Source organism: Oncorhynchus masou, chromosome 4, assembly GCF_036934945.1.
Source record: "Oncorhynchus masou masou isolate Uvic2021 chromosome 4, UVic_Omas_1.1, whole genome shotgun sequence".
Lineage (NCBI taxonomy): Eukaryota > Metazoa > Chordata > Actinopteri > Salmoniformes > Salmonidae > Oncorhynchus > Oncorhynchus masou.
The window spans coordinates 14223778-14242710 of record NC_088215.1 but is presented as its reverse complement, the minus strand read 5'-3'; the positions used below and the strand labels follow the sequence as shown (position 1 = coordinate 14242710).

General features: G+C 45.6%; 1 protein-coding gene across 1 annotated transcript in view; it reads right to left on the bottom strand.

Annotated features, from left to right (window-relative positions):
* LOC135524189 (ras and Rab interactor 2-like) overlaps positions 1–18613 on the bottom strand; it is a 55688-nt gene extending 37075 nt beyond the window's left edge. Inside the window, 3 exon segments of the mRNA XM_064951500.1 lie at positions 4844–4936; positions 5952–6122; positions 18397–18613. Coding sequence (XP_064807572.1) covers positions 4844–4936; positions 5952–6083 — 225 coding nt within the window. The 5' untranslated portion in view covers positions 6084–6122; positions 18397–18613.
* Between the last annotated feature and the right edge of the window lie 320 nt (positions 18614–18933).

Here is an 18933-nt window from a genome sequence, read left to right as displayed (position 1 = left end):
TATACTGTGGTCTTGCTATTGTTATATTACTGCTGCTCTTTAGTTACTTGTTCCTTTTAATTCTTATTTGTATTTTTTAAACTGCATTATTGGTTTGGGGCTTATAAGTAAGCATTTCAATGTAAGTATTGTTGTATTCGGCACATGTGACTAATAACATTTGATTTGATTTTACGAGGCACGGGCCATGGACAGTCCTGTACCTATTGGGGGTGGACCACTCCTTCCTGGTGAGGTTGAAACTACTGGTGCCCAGGAAAATGCTGAGGAAAAATAACACATATCCTTCCCTCTCTCTCTTTATGTATATTTCTCTCTTACTCTTCATCCCACTCTTTCTTTCTCTTCTTTTCCCATTTTTATCAATCATATCGCATTGGATACAACGCTTTTTCCCCTCTCTCACTCTCTTTCTCTTTCCACCTCTCTCTCTCTCCACACAGTCTTTCTCTCTCTCAGGAGGGCTGTGTCCAACAACAATGTCATCATCAATTCTAGCTCTTTAATGAGTGCAGATTCGGAGGTAAGTGATTCTCTGCATGGGCTGAAGTTAAAGCCATGATGATGGAGTCAATGGGAAACTATGTTGTTTTGACCTACAGAGAGCGCTTTCACTGGGGCTAGGAAGTGTGGAGAGAGGGAGAAAGAGAGAGAGAGAGCGCTTTCACTGGGGCTAGGAAGAGTGGAGAGAGGGAGAAAGAGAGAGAGAGAGAGAGCACTTTCACTGGGGCTAGGAAGTGTGGAGAGAGGGAGAAAGAGAGAGAGAGAGAGAGCGCTTTCACTGGGGCTAGGGAAGAGTGGAGAGGGGGAGAAAGAGAGAGAGGGGGTGACGGGGAAACAGAGAGAGAGAGAGGGGGTGACGGGGAAACAGAGAGAAAGAGAGAGAGAGGGGGGGTGACGGGGAAACAGAGAGAGAGAGAGAGAGAGAGAGAGAGAGAGGGGGGGTGACGGGGAAACAGAGAGAGAGAGAGAGAGAGAGAGAGAGGGGGGTGACGGGGAAACAGAGAGAGAGAGAGAGAGAGAGAGGGGGTGACGGGGAAACAGAGAGAGAGAGCGGGCGTGACGGGAAACAGAGAGAGAGAGAGAGAGAGAGAGAGGGGGTGACGGGGAAACAGAGAGAGAGAGAGAGAGAGAGGGGTGACGGGGAAACAGAGAAAGAGAGAGAGACAGAGAGAGAGAGAAAGAGAGAGGGGGTGACAGGGAAACAGAGAGAGAGGGGGGGTGACAGGGAAACAGAGAGAGAGAGAGAGAGAGAGGGGGTGACGGGGAAACAGAGAGAGAGAGGGGGTGACGGGGAAACAGAGAGAGAGGGAGTGACGGGGAATCAGAAACAGAGAGGGGGTGACAGGGAAACAGAGAGAGAGGGGGGGTGACGGGGAAACAGAGAGAGAGAGAGGGGGTGACGGGGAAACAGAGAGAGAGAGAGGGGGTGACGGGGAAACAGAGAGAGAGGGGGTGACGGGGAAACAGAGATAGAGAGGGTGACGGGGAAACAGAGATAGAGAGGGGGTGACGGGGAAACAGAGATAGAGAGGGGGTGACGGGGAAACAGAGAGAGAGAGGGGGTGACGGGGAAACAGAGAGAGAGAGGGGGTGACGGGGAAACAGAGAGAGAGAGGGGGTGACGGGGAAACAGAGAGAGAGGGGGGGTGACGGGGAAACAGAGAGAGAGAGAGAGGGGGTGACGGGAAACAGAGAGAGAGAGAGGGGGTGACGGGGAAACAGAGATAGAGAGGGGGTGACGGGGAAACAGAGATAGAGAGGGGGTGACGGGAAACAGAGAGAGAGAGGGGGTGACGGGGAAACAGAGAGAGAGAGGGGGTGATGGGGAAACAGAGAGAGAGAGGGGGTGATGGGGAAACAGAGAGAGGGGGGGGTTTAGGGGGAAACAGAGGGAGAGAGAGAGGGGGATGATGGGGAAACAGAGAGAGAGAGAGGGGGTGACGGGGAAACAGAGAGAGAGAGGGGGTGACGGGGAAACACAGAGAGAGAGGGGGGACGGGGAAACAGAGAGAGAAAGAGAGAGGGGGTGACAGGGAAACAGAGAGAGAGAGGGGGTGACGGGAAAACAGAGAGAGAGAGAGGGGGTGACGGGAAAACAGAGAGAGAGAGAGAGAGTGACGGGAAACAGAGAGAGAGGGAGTGACGGGGAAACAGAGAGAGAGAGAGAGGGGGTGACGGGACAAAAGAGAGCGAGAGAGAGGGGGGTGTGACGGGAAAACAGAGGGAGAGAGAGAGGGGGGGTGACGGGGAAACAGAGAGAGAGAGAGAGGGGGGGGGGTTTAGGGGGAAACAGAGGGAGAGAGAGAGGGGGATGATGGGGAAACAGAGGGAGAGAGAGAGGGGGATGATGGGGAAACAGAGAGAGAGAGAGAGGGTGACGGGGAAACAGAGAGGGGGGGTGACGGGGGAAACACAGAGAGAGTGGGGGGACGGGGAAACAGAGAGAGAAAGAGAGGGGGTGACAGGGAAACAGAGAGAGAGAGAGGGGGTGACGGGAAAACAGAGAGAGAGAGAGGGGGTGACGGGAAAACAGAGAGAGAGAGAGAGGGGGTGACGGGAAAACAGAGAGAGGGGGGTGACAGGGAAACAGAGAGAAGATTGGGTGACGGGGAACAGAGAGAGAGAGGGGGGGACGGGAAACAGAGAGAGAAAGAGAGAGGGGGTGATGGGAAAACAGAGAGAGAGAGGGGGTGAGAGGAAAACAGAGAGAGAGAGAGAGGGGGTGACGGGAAAACAGAGGGAGAGAGGGGGGGAACAGGGAAACAGAGAGAGAGACGGGGTGATGGGGAAACAGAGAGAGAGAGAGAGAGAGAGAGTGATGGGGAAACAGAGAGAGAGAGAGAGTGATGGGGAAACAGAGAGAGAGAGAGAGAGAGAGAGAGGGGGGTGACGGGGAAACAGAGAGAGAGAGAGAGGGTGACGGGAAAACAGAGAGAGAGGGGGGTGACAGGGAAACAGAGAGAGATAGAGAGAGAGTGGGTGACGGGAAAACAGAGAGAGAGGGGGGTGACAGGGAAACAGAGAGAAGAGGGGGTGACGGGAAAACAGAGAGAGATAGAGAGAAGGGGTGATGTGAAAACAGAGAGAGAGAGAGAGAGAGAGGGGGGGTGACGGGAAAACAGAGAGAGAGGGGGGGACGGGGAAACACAGAGAGAGAGGGGAGGGTGACAGGGAAACAGAGAGAGAGAGAGAAAGAGAGAGAGGGGGTGACGGGGAAACAGAGAGAGAGAGAGGGGGGTGACGGGGGAAACAGAGAGAGAGAGGGGGGGTGACGGGGAAACAGAGGGAGAGATAGAGGGGGTGACAGGAAAACAGAGAGAGAGAGCGGGGGTGACGGGAAAACAGAGAGAGAGACAGAGAGAGAGAGAGAGGGGTGACGGGAAAACAGAGAGAGAGAGGGGGGGGACGGGGAAACACAGAGAGAGAGGGGGGGTGACAGGGAAACAGAGAGAGAGAGAGAAAGAGAGAGAGAGAGAGAGGGGGTGACGAGGAAACAGAGAGAGAGAGAGAGGGGGGGTGACAGGGAAACAGAGGGAGAGAGAGGGGGTGACAGGAAAACAGAGGGAGAGAGAGAGGGGGTGACAGGAAAACAGAGAGAGAGTGGGGGTGACGGGAAAACAGAGAGAGAGCGGGGGTGATGGGGAAATAGAGAGAGAGAGGGGGGTGACAGGGAAACAGAGAGAGAGAGAGGGGGTGATGGGGAAACAGAGAGAGAGAGGGGGTGATGGGGAAACAGAGGGAGAGAGAGAGAGAGAGGGGGTGACAGGGAAACAGAGAGAGAGAGAGAGGGGGGTGACAGGGAAACAGAGGGAGAGGGAGAGGGGGTGACAGGAAAACAGAGAGAGAGCTGGGGTGACGGGAAAACAGAGAGAGAGAGGGGGGGTGACAGGGAAACAGAGAGAGAGAGAGAGAGAGGGGGTGACGGGGAAACAGAGAGAGAGAGAGAGAGAGAGAGAGGGGGTGACGGGGAAACAGAGAGAGAGAGAGAGAGAGAGGGGGTGACTGGGAAACAGAGAGAGAGAGAGAGGGGGTGACGGGGAAACAGAGAGAGAGAGAGAGAGAGGGGGTGACGGGGAAACAGAGAGAGAGAGAGAGGGGTGACGGGGAAACAGAGAGAGAGAGAGCGGATGGAGAGACAGAGGGGGAAAAGAGATAAGAAGAGACAGTACAATCTCACGTCTATCTGTCAGTGTATCCATTCCCTCTGTAAGCCTCCCTAACTCTTTACATTGCACATATCCATAACCTCGTCTCCATCCTCTGTTTACTGTAGACACCTTGTGTAAATTTTACCAACTGAACCAACAGTATATGGCTAAATACACAACAGTTGCCGTATAAGGCATCATTCTATTACCGGATATATAGCGGATAGCCCACTGCAGTCATGAAGATTGGATAACAGAACGATTATGACATGACGATTGGATAACTCTCAGAGGCAGATAGTGTGGTCTGACTGAAGAGGGAGAGATGAAGGCAGAGGATACTGATGGAAGAAACAGCAGCATGAAACTAAGACACAGCGGAACGGACCGTGCTCCTTATGTCTCTAGGAATAGACCGTGTTCCTGAAACAACATCATGCAAGGGTTTAACCGGAGACTGCATAAAGGGCTGACAACTGCTCCATGGTGTGTGTGTGTGTGTGTGTGTCTTTGTACTTTATGGTTGCTGTGTGTGCATTTGTCATGATTCCAACGACTGCAGCAGGCATTGTTCAATCCTCACACTCTCCATCTGCCCTCAACTTGAGCCCTAACACACTATGTGGCTACATAAGATAAACCTTGGAACAAAAGTAAGCTAACGAATAAACTGAAGAGTAAACTTAACTTACCTTAAAGAAGCTTCCTCTCCTGTCCATATGACAGTCTGGTCTGGGCAGCGTAGCAGACATGCTTAGGTCTGAGTCTGTGAGTCCGTCTGAGACCTACACTCTCGGAGAAAAGGGTACGGTTAGGGTACAGTATTTTTCCCTGGGGTATGTACCTTCAGAGGTACACATATGAGCTCACATGGAACTGTTCAGTACCTTTTAGGGTACATGTGCGGATAATCTAGTATAATGGTACATTTTTATACAATCATCAGAGGTATGGCTTTAGTGGGGGCGTGGCTTTCAGTTAATTATTTTTGGCCACCCGTGATTGGAAATGTTGTACCAGTTTAAGTGGTCTGTGGTTATGTTAGTTCAAGTGTGAGCATGTCCGCTGCCAGCTCTGAAGTCTTTATAAAGTCAACATGAACGCATGTGACAATAAAGAGCTTTAATTAATATTGTAGCAACCTTAACAAAACACTGAGCGACCTTGTCAATAGGTATCACTTGGCTTACTGGTTAAGGCGTTGGCTTTGCAGTTGCTGGACCCAGGTTTGAATCCCGGTCGAAACAACCCACCAAATTTACTAAATTGGTGTCAGAAGTGGGATGGCGAAGAGTTGTGTACATATGAGGGCCTTAATATATAGAGAAGTGGTACATTTTTGCCACTTAAAAGGAACAAACGGCTTTGTCACTGTGGTGGTACCCTAAAAAGGCAGATTTCTATATTTGGGCTCTTTTAAGATACAAACTACAAGACTACAATTACATACCTACAATTAATGGAACAATAGACATATCTTACAGGGTACCACTACAGTGACAGGCGTGTGTACCACATTAAGCACAATTCTGTACTTTCTTTCTGAGAGTGTATATGGAGTCAAGCACAAACACATGCAGTTGGTGGTGAGGCTGATGGAAATTCAATTTCTGGCCACATTGAGAGAGCAGACAGGGAATTGTTGTTGTTCTTCTTCTTATAGGCTCTACCAGGACAGTATAAAACTCTGTCTCTCTAATGTAATATCATCACCGACAACCCCTCGTCTTATCTCATCCCTTTCTCTCTCTCGTCTTTGTACTCTCTCTAACAAGAGTTAGAGACTTAGACTTAACTTACCTTAAAGAAGCTCCCGCTCCTGTCCATATGACAGTCTGGTCTGGGCAGCGTAGAGGGCAGTGTAGATGGCAGCATAGAGGGCAGTATAGATGGCAGCGTAGATGGCAGCGTAGAGGGCAGCGTAGACGCCATGCTTAGGTCTAGACGTCTGTGTTCACGTCGGCTGGAGTCCTATGGGGTCAAACAAACAGGCAGACAGATTAGCGTGGGTGAGACTGGAGAAAATTCCAATCTATGGCCACAGCAAGTCAACAAATGACAGAGGCTAAGTAGGACAGTATCAAACTCCTTCCCTCTCTCTGTCCCTCTAGCTAGCTTCTTTTCCCCATGTCCTTTCATTTAATCTATGTTCCAGCAATTACAGCCATGGTTCCAACATTGTTATTCCTCTCCTTTTTCCCATAGTAAGTTAATACAGCCTGTTTGGTCTGCTTCAGTCTTCGAGTGAACCTTGATGTTACAATAACTTTTCATTTCCTCTCCCATAGACCAAACAAGGGCGTTCATCAACCATTTTATCTGCGCAGGTTAGCGTTTTGCCATGAATCTTTTTCTGGAGGCAGCTCTCCAGACTGGTCACTAGCTGGCACAACCACAAAGTCATAAAGTCTGATCTTAAACCTAACCCTGACCGTAACCCTGCACTTAACCACACTGGTTAAAACCATTTGAATTCAATCACTTTTTGACAGCATTCCTTTCAATTTAAACTAAACTCTGTTTGTCATTTTGTTTTACCTCAATTATCAAAATATATTTGCATATGTTGTAGCTTAGACCATATTTTCCACCATCTGAGGTTTTTGTGTTGTGCCTGCCATCAGTTGTGACACAACATGCTCTTTAATACAGGGATGGTGTCATATTTGGGCTGATAAATGTATTAAAATGGGATTAAAAGAAACATTTCATCTTTCAAATAGTACCACAGAGATGGTTGGAGGTCCACACGCCAGAGAACGTTGTCTTGAAAATGAATATCTGTTGTGTTCAATTGCTACTGTAAATCTTCCATAGGAAACATTATTGAAATCATAGAAATATAGAGAATAGAATAGATATGACCATTTAAGTTGACATTTGACAGTGGTTGGACGGCGGTCATCTTTGTAGTAGTAAATAGTAACTCAATCATCAAGTTTGCAGACAACACAACAGTAGTGGGCTTTATTACCAACAGCGACGAGACGGCCTACAGGGAGGAGGTGAGGGCCCTCGGAGTGTGGTGTCAGGAAAATAACCTCACACTCAATGTCAACAAAACAAAGGAGATGATCATGGACTTCAGGAAACAGCAGAGGGAGCAGCCCCCTATCCACATTGACGGACAGTGCAGAGGGTGGAAAGTTTTAAGTTCCTCGGCGTACACATCACGGACAAATTGGTCCACGTACACAGACAGCGTGGTGGAGAAGGCGCAGCAGCGACTCTTCAACCTCAGGAGGCTGAAGAAATTTGTCTTGTCACCCAAAACCCTGACAAACTTTTACAGATGTACAATCGAGAGCATCCTGTCGGGTGTATCACAGCCTGGTACGGCAACTACACCTCCCCCAACCACAAGGCTCTCCAGAGGGTAGTGAGGTCTGCACAACGCATCACCGGGGGCAAACTACCTGCACTCCATGATGGCTACAGCACCTGATGTCACAGGAAGGCCAAAAAGGACATCAACCACCCGAGCCACTGCCTGTTCACACTGCTACCATCCAGAAGGTCTGTACAGGTGCATCAAAGCTGGGATACTGAAAAACAGCTTCTATCTCAAGGCCATCAGACTGCTAAACAGCCACCACTAACTCAGAGAGGCTGCTGCCGACATTGAGACCCAATCACTGGCCACTTTAATAAATGGATCACTAGTCACTTTATACAATGCCGCTCTAAATAATGCCACTTTAATCATGTTTACATATCTTACATTACTCATATCACATGTATATACTGTATTTTATACCATCTATTGCACCTTGCCTATGCCGTTCGGACATCGCTCATCCATATACTTATATGTACATATTCTCATTCACCCCTTTAGATTTGTGTGTATTAGGTAGTTGTGGAATTGTTACATTACTTGTTAGATATTACTGCACTGTCGGAACTAGAAGCACAAGCATCTCGCTACATTCGCATTAACATCTGCTAACTATGTGTATGTGACCAATAACATTCGATTTGATTTGATAAAGCAGCTTTACAACAAGACAATGGGGTCTGCTTCTAGCAATCTAGATGGTGTCTGATTCTAGCAATCCAGATGGGGTCTGCTTCTAGCAATCCAGACGGTGTCTGCTTCTAGCAATCTAGATGGTGTCTGCTTCTAGCTAGTATCTACGCTATGTTTGACTCTTCCTCCCTCTCTTCCTCCTCTCCCAGTACATCAAGGCATTCTATAACCAGACGATGGTAGCAAGGAACGGGACGGGTCTGGATGACAAGACTCTTACGTTGTTCTACTCTGTCACCGTGTCTGTGTTTGCCATCGGGGGCATGGTGGGCAGCCTCACGGTGGGCATACTAGTCACCAGATTTGGAAGGTAAGACTTAGCCCCAAGTCTTAGACTTGCCCCTCCAGCCATAATTGACATAACGCCATTGACATAACGCCACTGACATAACGCCACTGACATAACGCCACTGACATAACGCCCCTGACATAACGTCATTGACATCATAAAAAGCATGAGCTGGCGCACACCCAGAGAAAATGATTTAGTGTAGAGGTGCTCACATTAACATCTGCTAACCATGTGTATGTGACCAGTAACATTTGATTTGAATTAAAAGATCAAATATCAATCAAATTTACATTTCAATGGTGTACCAGCTAAATTGCAGTGGTCTGAAGGGATAGGTCCATTCTATGAAAAATATTTCTATGATTGAAATGACATCAATGATCATGACACCCATGACCTATGATTTAAATGATATAAATCTCAACCCGAAACTTTCTGAGCACTTCTACAATGGGCAAATATGTATGGAAGGTTTCGTTCAAATCAAAAGGGGTGCAGTCAAAAAGTGATTGAATTCAAATGGATGTACCCCACTGCTAACCCTAATGCATAACCTTAAATCTAAAATTAAAACCAAAAAGCTAATTTTAGATTTTTTACAATACAGCCAATGTTGACATTGCAGCTGTCCCATCTAGTGGAAATAACCCAGTTCTGCCTCCAGGATAAAATTCTTCCCAATAAACCTGATAACCTGCGTTATATATATATATATAATATAATATATATATATGGTTATGCTCACACCTAGGGCTGCAAGACACCACTCTTCTGTCTGTGTGTTTGTCTGTGTGTTTGTTTATGTGCGAGAATGAAAGTGTGTAGTGGAGGGGTGTTATTGGAGGCTGTAGATGAAAGGGGACAGTTGTGCATCCCTCTCTCTCTCCCCCCCCTCTCTCTCTTCTGTCTCCCCCTCCTCTCTCCCCCTCTCTCTCTCCCCTCCTCTCTCACTCCTCTCTCTCCCCCTCCCCTCTCTCCCCCTCCCCTCTCTCTCCTCTCTCCTCCTCTCCCCCTCTCTCTCTTTCCCCCTCTCTCTCTCTCTCTCTCTCTCTCTCTCCATTCCAGGCTGAAGCCATTAGCAGGACCCCTGCCCTCTCTCCTCTCTCTCTCTCTCTTCCCTATCTGGCAGCAGTTCAGTGAGATGTTCTATTCACTTTCATCTCCAACAGGAAGGAAGTGATCCCCCAGAAAAGAGAATAAAAGAAACAGAGGAGAGGAATGGAACGACCTAGTTTCCTGTCAGATAACACAGTACTGGCAGGAGTCTCTGTGGTAAGACATTCTCAGCTGGAGTTCAGCAGAATTAATAGGGCACTTATTCATCAGTTCTGCACGGTGTTGTGTGCAGGGTAATGGAGGCTTTGAAGTGTGTCATCATCGTTCAACATTCCACCGCATTCTCCCATTCCAAACAGAAACCACGTCTTCTATTTGTTCTCGAATGAGCCTCCCACACTAAAATACAGAAGTTATCGTTACCATTATGAACAACTATAAAGAAACCTGACCGTGGACCTGAAGTGAAAGGCGTTTTCAGTCCATCCCCAGCTGGTCCGCCTGTCTGTGGCTGGAAGCCTGTCGTTGTACAGGCCTGTTGTTTCCTGACTGGCTCACAGAGACATGGGGTTATCTCCAGTTCTGCATGGCTGTTTTATTTAGGCTGGGGAACACAGTAATAACGGAGGAACACATGTTCCTTCACCCAGCCAGGTCATTGTCAAGGGACTTTCTCAGGAAATGACTCTATAAATCCAACCATGGTGTGTTGTAAAAACCCAACTGGGAAAACGTTGTAACCGTAAGTTCCACCTGGTGTCTTGTCAGCAGAAAAGGGATTGGGAACGAAGTCTTCTGACCTCAATGGGACGACATGGTTTAATAAATGTACAATAAAAATATAGCCTGTCTTTAAAAAGGGGGAAGTCTGGTTTGATACGAGAGCCGTCGACCAGCAGAGAAAATTAAAACAAAACATCAACTAAGTACCTGCTGCAGAGGACATTTCCTGGACAGCACTCCTTGCTGTTCTGACTGTGTCTCTATCAAATGACTGCATCATATATCCCTTTTCCCTGTTCTAGGAACAGTCTGATTTTATGAAGATTCTAGTTCCTAGAGCAACTCTCATATCCTCTGATGTGTGTTCCTACACTCAATAGCACTGCTGTGTGTAGGCTACTATGTACGCATGCCTCTCATTAAAATGAATGGAATCTACCTATCTGGGGTTAACACTCTGTCACAAACCGTAACATGAGACACACAGTGCATGCTGGGTATTGGGATTAACAGGAAGAGAGTGGCAGTTCAGCTCAGGCAGAATGAACTGTGGAAATGTCATTATGTTCACTCCACTGGCTCAGTTTGGTCGAGACTAGACGAGAGTGTAGACAAACAAGACCATAGGGATGGGGGGGAAAAAAATCGATACAGTAGAGTATCACAATATTATTTAGACTATATTATATCGATTCTATGACTCCAAGAATTGATTCTCTAAAAATGTAGTTAACATTAGCTAGCACTAGTCGGCTGTACCAGCACCACATCTTTGGTTATTCTCCTCCTGTAGCTTGGCCACAATTGTATCATTTTTTAAATGGCGAGCCAACATGTTTTCAGCACGTTTATTTCCATGACTGATCAGAACTCGTTTTTATCACGGCTCTCTCTTGTCCCTCTATAGCAGACATATGAGCAATGTGTTTGGAATATCGAATCGCAATACATATAGAGCATCGGGATCAATCGTGATACATGTAGAATCGCAATACATATCGTTATCAGGCACCTAAGCATCGTGATAATATCTCATGGCGAGGTCCCTGGCAACACCCAGCTCTGGAAGAGAAAACTTCACCACATCAGACGTGTTAATAACAGAGATACTGTCTGGAGCACAGTAACAACAGAGAGAATCCAGGTGATGGAAACGATGAGACTATTGCCTGTGCTGTATCCAACGGCAAGAATGTTGACATCCAGTTCAGAGGGAGCATTTCAAAGTGATGCATGCTTATAATCATAGTCATCAAAGAGAGAGGATATTCACACGAATCAGAGAAATGTTGTTATTGGCCGTGTCTGTGAGTGTGCGTGTGTGAGTGTGCCTCAGCTGCAGACTAACAAAGACACATCGGAGTGAGTTTCTCCACACAGGAACACAGACAGGCCCCTGGCACTGCAATCCAGCAACACAGAGACACACTGTTCCACAGACAGGACCAATCTCTCCCTCTGTGTGTGTGTGTGTGTGTGTGTGTGTGTGTGTGTGTGTGTGTGTGTGTGTCTGTGAGCGTGTGCGCATGTGTGTAAGTAACCTTTCATTAATTGAGGTTTGAGAATGTAGATATACACAACTAGAGAAGCACTCCCTTCTACAGTACATACCCTGTTACTCATTAAAAAAAATGTAATTTTCAACAAAATTCCTCTTGCATAGAGGTTTAAAGACCAACTAGTTGCATAATCAGTCATTATTCTGACATGTTATCTGTGTGTGTGTGTGTGTGTGTGTGTGTGTGTGTGTGTGTGTGTGTGTGTGTGTGCGCGCAACAGGCCACGGTTTACATCATCACAAAGGATTGGCATGACACGACGTCTGCCAACATCTGCCAGCTCCTACACTAATTTAAAGAAAATTTCCACCCTCTATCATTGCCAGCCCGAGACTTATGGAGAAACAACTTTTATTAGAGAACCAACCCAGACAGCCTAATGCACAAAGCATGTCCTATTGGGTGCCTAACAACAGCAAGCAGACAGTAACTCAATGGAAACAGACAGAAACAATAGTCCTCACACAACACATTTGGCCAAACCTTCTGTTAAGGTCTAGACTCAATCTGTTGTCACTCTCAAGACACGTCTGTGGTTTATGGGGACCTGTTGAAGCTATCACCTCAACTTTATAACACATACGCACACACAAACGCACAAGCGCAAGCGCACGCACACACACACACACAGAGAGAGAGCGAATACTGCGTGTGTCCTTACCGAGTAGCCCATCATACTGCCTGAGTGAAATCCTGCGTGAAATGACACCACTTGTGCAGTGGTCCTGCTGTAATAACAGATACAGAGGGGTAGCGAGGGGGGGTCATGTTACTGCTCAGACCATAGGCAACCTTAGCGTAGGGAGTGTGTGTGACTGCGTGTATGTGTATTTTAGAGAGAGGGGGAGAGAGACAGAGATCAGTTTATTTACTTAAGGCATGCCTCACAGGCAGCTTGAAGAGGATTCCTCAGCTGCAGAGGTACTGTTGCAGTAGTTTAATCAGAGCTGATCTCATAGCAGAGACTGACATGAAGAACTTTCCGGACCATCCTGTTTGCGTACGGCAAGATAGCTTTTCTGTTCTGTATGTGGGTCAGTGTCTGGGTTAAGGAGGAGTTGATGCAGGACCAGATGAACCAAGCGGCCCATAGCCTGGTCGCAGATCTGTACAGACTCGTTAGTGTTACAATGTCCATAGGTCAACAAGACAGCTCAAACAGATCTGGGATCAGGCTAAACAACCCATATGTTTGGTGCTGAAACATTAGCGTGCAATTAAAGGGAGTTCTGGGACATGTTATAGCTGTCTGAGACATACAGTGAAGATAAGCTTTCCCCTTCTTCTCCTCCTATTTTGATTCATCCTCTGCCAGATTCACCAAGAACCTTCAAGGCTTTACTTAGTCACAGACAATAAATTCCCCCTGTCTCCCCTCTGTCCACCCAGATGATAAGGCACTGAAGTGCAACGGCCTCTTGTTGCTGTGAGAGCAAGAGGGAGAAATATCAATAAAGAGAGGCGGAACAGGGCAGATCCAGAGAGAGAAGGAACATCAGAGGTTGTGTTCAACAGGCTACACCGTAGAAAAAATGTTTTGCAACGGAAAACTAAAACATGTGTTCTGATTGGAAATATTCAGCTCGTACCTCTCAATTTCACATGATGTTCTCCCTACTGAACATGACCCAGGAGTAATACTGGATAGGGTGAGAGACCTGGAGGCAACAGAGCGGAATGAGGTTCACACTAGAGTCACAGGTTCCTAGTTGATGCCCTATAAGTCCCCAAACTCTGTTGGTTACGTAATATCACTGACTGTAGTCCCAAGAGAAAGCTTGAGGCCCTACATGGCTTGAAAGTTCACACCGTACGAACTATGAAGACTTAGCCTAATAGAACCTTTACGTGCAGTTATGACAAGCACGAACCACCTAAAACACAGACTGTACGTTGGGGAGGAAGGGAAAGACCAAACGCAGACAATGAAGCTAAACAACAGATACTGTAGCTACAGAGCAGTCCATTGCTTTGTAATGGCGAGAGAAGAACAAAAGGAGAGAAAAAGACGAAAAGAAAGAGATACTTGAGGAGGTTCCATAAACGACCCAGACAATCTACCTAGAGGAACGATGACTTTGGCCTGATAGGGGACGGAAGAAGAACCTGGCACTATTTAAAGGAAGTTGAGTAATTGCATAAAAAAAAAAACACTTTAGTCTTCCAAGGAAACAAACAGGTGTCATTAAGCGCCAGACGTCGTCACTCTGTTCTGCCGGCCAACTTTCTGCTCGAAGGAGACACACGTGGTGGGTTTAGACGACCAGAGAACACGCGATGAGCTACTCGGCGACAGCGGAGACGTTCGCTAGCTAAGATCCCATAATGAATCACATTATATGGACAGATCCTTAGATTATATGGACAGATCCTAGATCAGCGCTCCTACTCTGAGATGCTTTGTAGACCCATACTACTCTCAGTGGGATTATGTAGTGACTGAGCATAGGAGCTTATAAAGAGTCATGAACTAGTGTTGTCATGATACCAGTATCACCATATGACGGTACCAGATTTTCCTTGGCAAAAAAAGAAAACACGGAGAACAATCAACTCTCTGGTCCTTTAAAGCCTACTTTTGTTAAATATTGTGTGCTATAGCCTGGACAAGAAACTAATATGACAACATAAAGCTGTTTGGTTCAAACATTAGGACTGTTCTCCTCAGGAAATTTACTCCGCTTCATTTCTTGTTTCCTTTGCGTTCTTACTTCCTAGTATCGCGATATTGGTAACGTGGCAACACTATAATAAACATTGCATAGCAGTACATAGCCCACCAGGTAGGCATGGTGCTTGTTATGATACTATAGTAGTTGTTTACAGTGACTAGAAGGATAAACTTTGTAATTCCAATGACCAGCATGAACAGAGGTCTCTAGAGAAACACATGGAGAGAATACAAGCTCAAAATAAACACAACCACCTCAACTTAATATGTTGTTACAGCAAGCACCAAACACCACCACCACCGCCCTATCAAAACTTACTTTCCACTCTGTGATTTCTGCTCTATGGTCAACACCAAGTGGAAAAGTTTGGAGTTGTTTTAGCACATTCTGTATTGAGTCACATGACTCAAAGCACTGGGCCACTCCCCACTAAATGAGAAGCAGAAATAAGGGTGAAGACTGAGGATGTAGTTCTCCACTTAGAATAAGTATGTGTAATGTCTCTCTCTCTCTCTCTCTCTCTCTCTCTTCAGATGTCTTAGCCACTGGGAAGCAGAGATTGGGAGACCAGTAAGGATGGGGCAGAGAAAGAGAGAGATGGGGGGAGGGAAGAGAGATGGATGGATAAAGACGAAAGGAGGGAGCAAGGCCAAGAAACCAAGAGGGATGTTGGTTAGTTATGGCGACTCCACCCAAACCCGTCCACTAGGTCGCAAACTGAACCCACCAGCACTCTGTGGTGTTGAAAGGAAACCAAAGTAGGCCATAATATATAGTATTATGTGGGGAGAACAGTTCAGGGTCTGAGCGCTCCAACTCCCTCTCTGTCTGGCATATTCTGAATTCCAATGACTTTAGTTCCCCTTGAAAATGAAGGAAAAATTATTCAAAAACTCAAATTTTGGGGCATCCACAGTAGTATCCCGGCCCTTGTCCCAACAGGAGGTATTCTTCCTCTTGCCAGGCCGTCATTGTAAACAAGAATGTGTTCTTAATTGACATGCCTGGTTAAATAAACGTAAAATAAAATAAAAGGTAAAAAGTTATGTAGGCCACAGTGAGAGTTAATATGAATTTAAAACTGGCAGGGTAATAAATCCTAAATATACAGTTACAGAATCATTTCCTCAAGCCATACTAGGAAAACCTGTGGTATTGAAGATGTTTGAACCTAGACAGAAAGTGTGTGTGTGTGTGTGTGTGTGTGTGTTTCTATGCCGTGCAGGAGTAACGTCACCAGTACAGTCTGATCCTGTGAAAGCATTCAGTGGGATATGTCTTTGGGGAACAACAGGGCACAATCCTCACGGCTGTAACTTGAGTGCCTGCTTCCTGATGACATCGCCCACTACAAAACCATGGATATTCCAATGTCGCCTCAGAAGGCAGAGAAATGTGTCTAGACCGCATTTGCAACCTCTGACTTAGCCAATGCTCTAGTTCAGGGGTTCTCAAACCGAGGTCCAGGGACCCCCGGTGGTCCGCAACGGGGTGCCAGGGGTCAGTGGAAATTATTATATATATATATATATATATATATATATATATATATATATATATATATATATATATATATATATATATATATAGGGCTGTGTAAAGGTTTTCCTCCTCCTCTTCTGAGGAGGTGTAGCAAGGATCGGACCAAGATGCGGCGTGGTAAGTGTCCATGTTTTTAATATGAAAAAACTCAACATGAACACTAATACAAAAACAATAAACATGAACAAAACAGTACCGTGTGGCGAACAAACACAGACACGGAAACAATCACCCACAAAGCAACAGTGAAACCCAGGCTAACCTAAGTATGATTCAGAGGCAGGTGTCGTGAGTTGCCTCTGATTGAGAACCATACTTGGCCGAACACAGAAAACCAACCTAGAAACACAAAACATAGAATGTCCTCCCAACTCACGTCCTGACCAACTAAAACAAACTTGCACAATTGGTGGCTGACTAAATACTTTTTTGCACCACTGTACATCCTGGACATGCAGCTTTCAGACTGTATACCTACATATGTAACTACTCTGTCACACATCGAGGTTCTTGTGAACAAAACAAGTCTACAGTCCAACATCCACAAACACCTGTTGGACCAACAGTTATCAGACTTTAGTCTCAGTCTCAAGGTACTTTATACAGTAGAAAACAAAGACTCCTGGCTACTAAAATAACCTTCCATGCTCCCCTCCAAATGAAAAAAACACCTGGAGTGAGATACAGACAGTATCTGGCTTAACTTACAGTGAGGACATGGTCTGGGCCTGGCTATGGGAAACAAGGGACTACTACCATAGTAACATAATCAATCCATGGTCAAAACCCGTTGTCCATTTGTAAAAAAAAATAATTTAAAAAATCCTATCTGCTGATTCATAACCTCATAAGAGTGTAACTTCCCACCGGCCGCCAAAATCTCTCTCCCTTGAACTTTAACCAGGAAAAAGATCCCCAAAATGATTATTGACAAACACCTGGTAACAATTGCTGACCAATGGGGTTGCAGGAGATGCAGTCGATTGTGGTATGTTTTCTGTATGTTCAGGTCTAGCCAGGTCTGTGCCAATGTGTTCTCCAATGTTTTCCATTCGCTCTTCTTGGATGGAAAGGCGGAAAGTTGAACAGACAGCTATGGGAAGAAAGCCCACCATCGCTTCACAGAGTAGCAAGGGGAGAGAGAGAGAGAAAGAGAGCGAGAGCACACTGCCTCCATACTTTAACTTGAGGATATGGTAGTGGTGTATGATGATATGTTTGTATAGGGGTACAAGTACTGCTTATCTGAACACATCAAACTGAACCAGGTCAGGTCAAACGCGGTCAGAGTAGCTACACCTCTGAACATGACCGTAGCAGACTAATAAATGGTCTGAAATCCCCTTTTCGATGTCTGTTCCAGACATATTCCTGCATCTTTCAAACTTGTTCCAAATCTCTTGGCCAAACAAGTAGCAAACCCCTGAATGACTAAAGTTGTCTAAGTGTACTGTACTCAGAAGTAGAGTTAAGTCTATAGATAAGACCTAGTCAAATACAGCACATTGGACAGGAGGAATTCTTATCTGTGCCAGGAGAAATTATTACCCTTAGACTGGAAAAGCATTCGACTAAAAGATGTGTTACTGCTTGATGTGTACAGCTTAATTCATCTACATTATCCATCACTTTTCACGTTCCAAGTAAGTCTGACTTGATACTACAGGTCCCTCATAAAAACTCACATCCAGACTTTCATATCCCCGAATGGAAAGGTTATGTCTATATGGACATTCCTTTGTCAGCTCTGAGTTACACCATTCATCCTTTTAACACTATTTAAAGCGGCAATCAGAAGTTGAAATCATAACAAAGGAGATCCACGCCTCTGTTTTGGTAAAAAGCTGGATGGGGCTGGAGAAATGCAATCACTCTCAATTTTATAGACAGAGCTATGGATGCAAGGACTGACCATTCAGGATATTAATATTATAGCTTTAACCATGTTTTTAGGCTGTATAGTTGTTGTTTACTTTTACTTTGTATACAAACATTGGTGTAAACCAAGCGTATATTTGGGGTTCTGATGTGGTATGACAGCTCATGATCCATTTACAAGTTATATTCTTCAAGTATCAATGGGTACATATCAGTAATTGAAGTCCAACATTGGATGTAGCAACAGCTGATCGCCCCTCTAACGTGCATTCTTTTGTTACGACATGATTCAACCAGAAAGACCAAGTCTCTGATAAACTATATATTTGTAAGTCAACTAAAATCTGTATTTATGACCATATCAAAAGAATAAGTAATCATTCGTTTACAGTTCACATCTCAATTGGCCATAACGACAATATTGTTAAAACTGCATTAGTAAGAAACCAATGTTTGTAAACACTTAAGGATAAAGACGGCGTAAAGCGCTTACCTAAAGACAAAGTCCAGTCTCCTTGTGGCAGAAACCACACAATTCCAAGTGGTCTATGCGTAGTGCAACGCGGACTCAAAGTTTTACTTTTGTTTCATATAGTTTTGCATTATATTGTATAGTTTCATTCTTTTGAAGTTTCATTCTTGCCAAAACGTCTCCATTGCACTGAACTCCAGTTCAGTTCACATCGCTCAGGCTCAACCATCTCCGGGCAAACCACTGCAGCCAGAGTGCAAGGCTCGAGCGAGTGCTAACTTCTAGATCACATGACCAGTTCTGGAACGTCTTCATGCGCTGATGGGGATGTTGGACGACTATTTCACAGACCTACTATTTATTCTTCGTGTACTGTAGGCCTATAAACATACACTTATTCCACAGTTGTTTAGATTGATTCATTTTTCAATATGGTGGGAGATTAGAACATCTGCAGGACGTTGGTGTAAAATGCTGAAACAAACACCCCCAAAGACTTTCAATCAAAAGTAGCCTACTGTGCCAAATACATGACAATCACTACAATTTATAACTCCG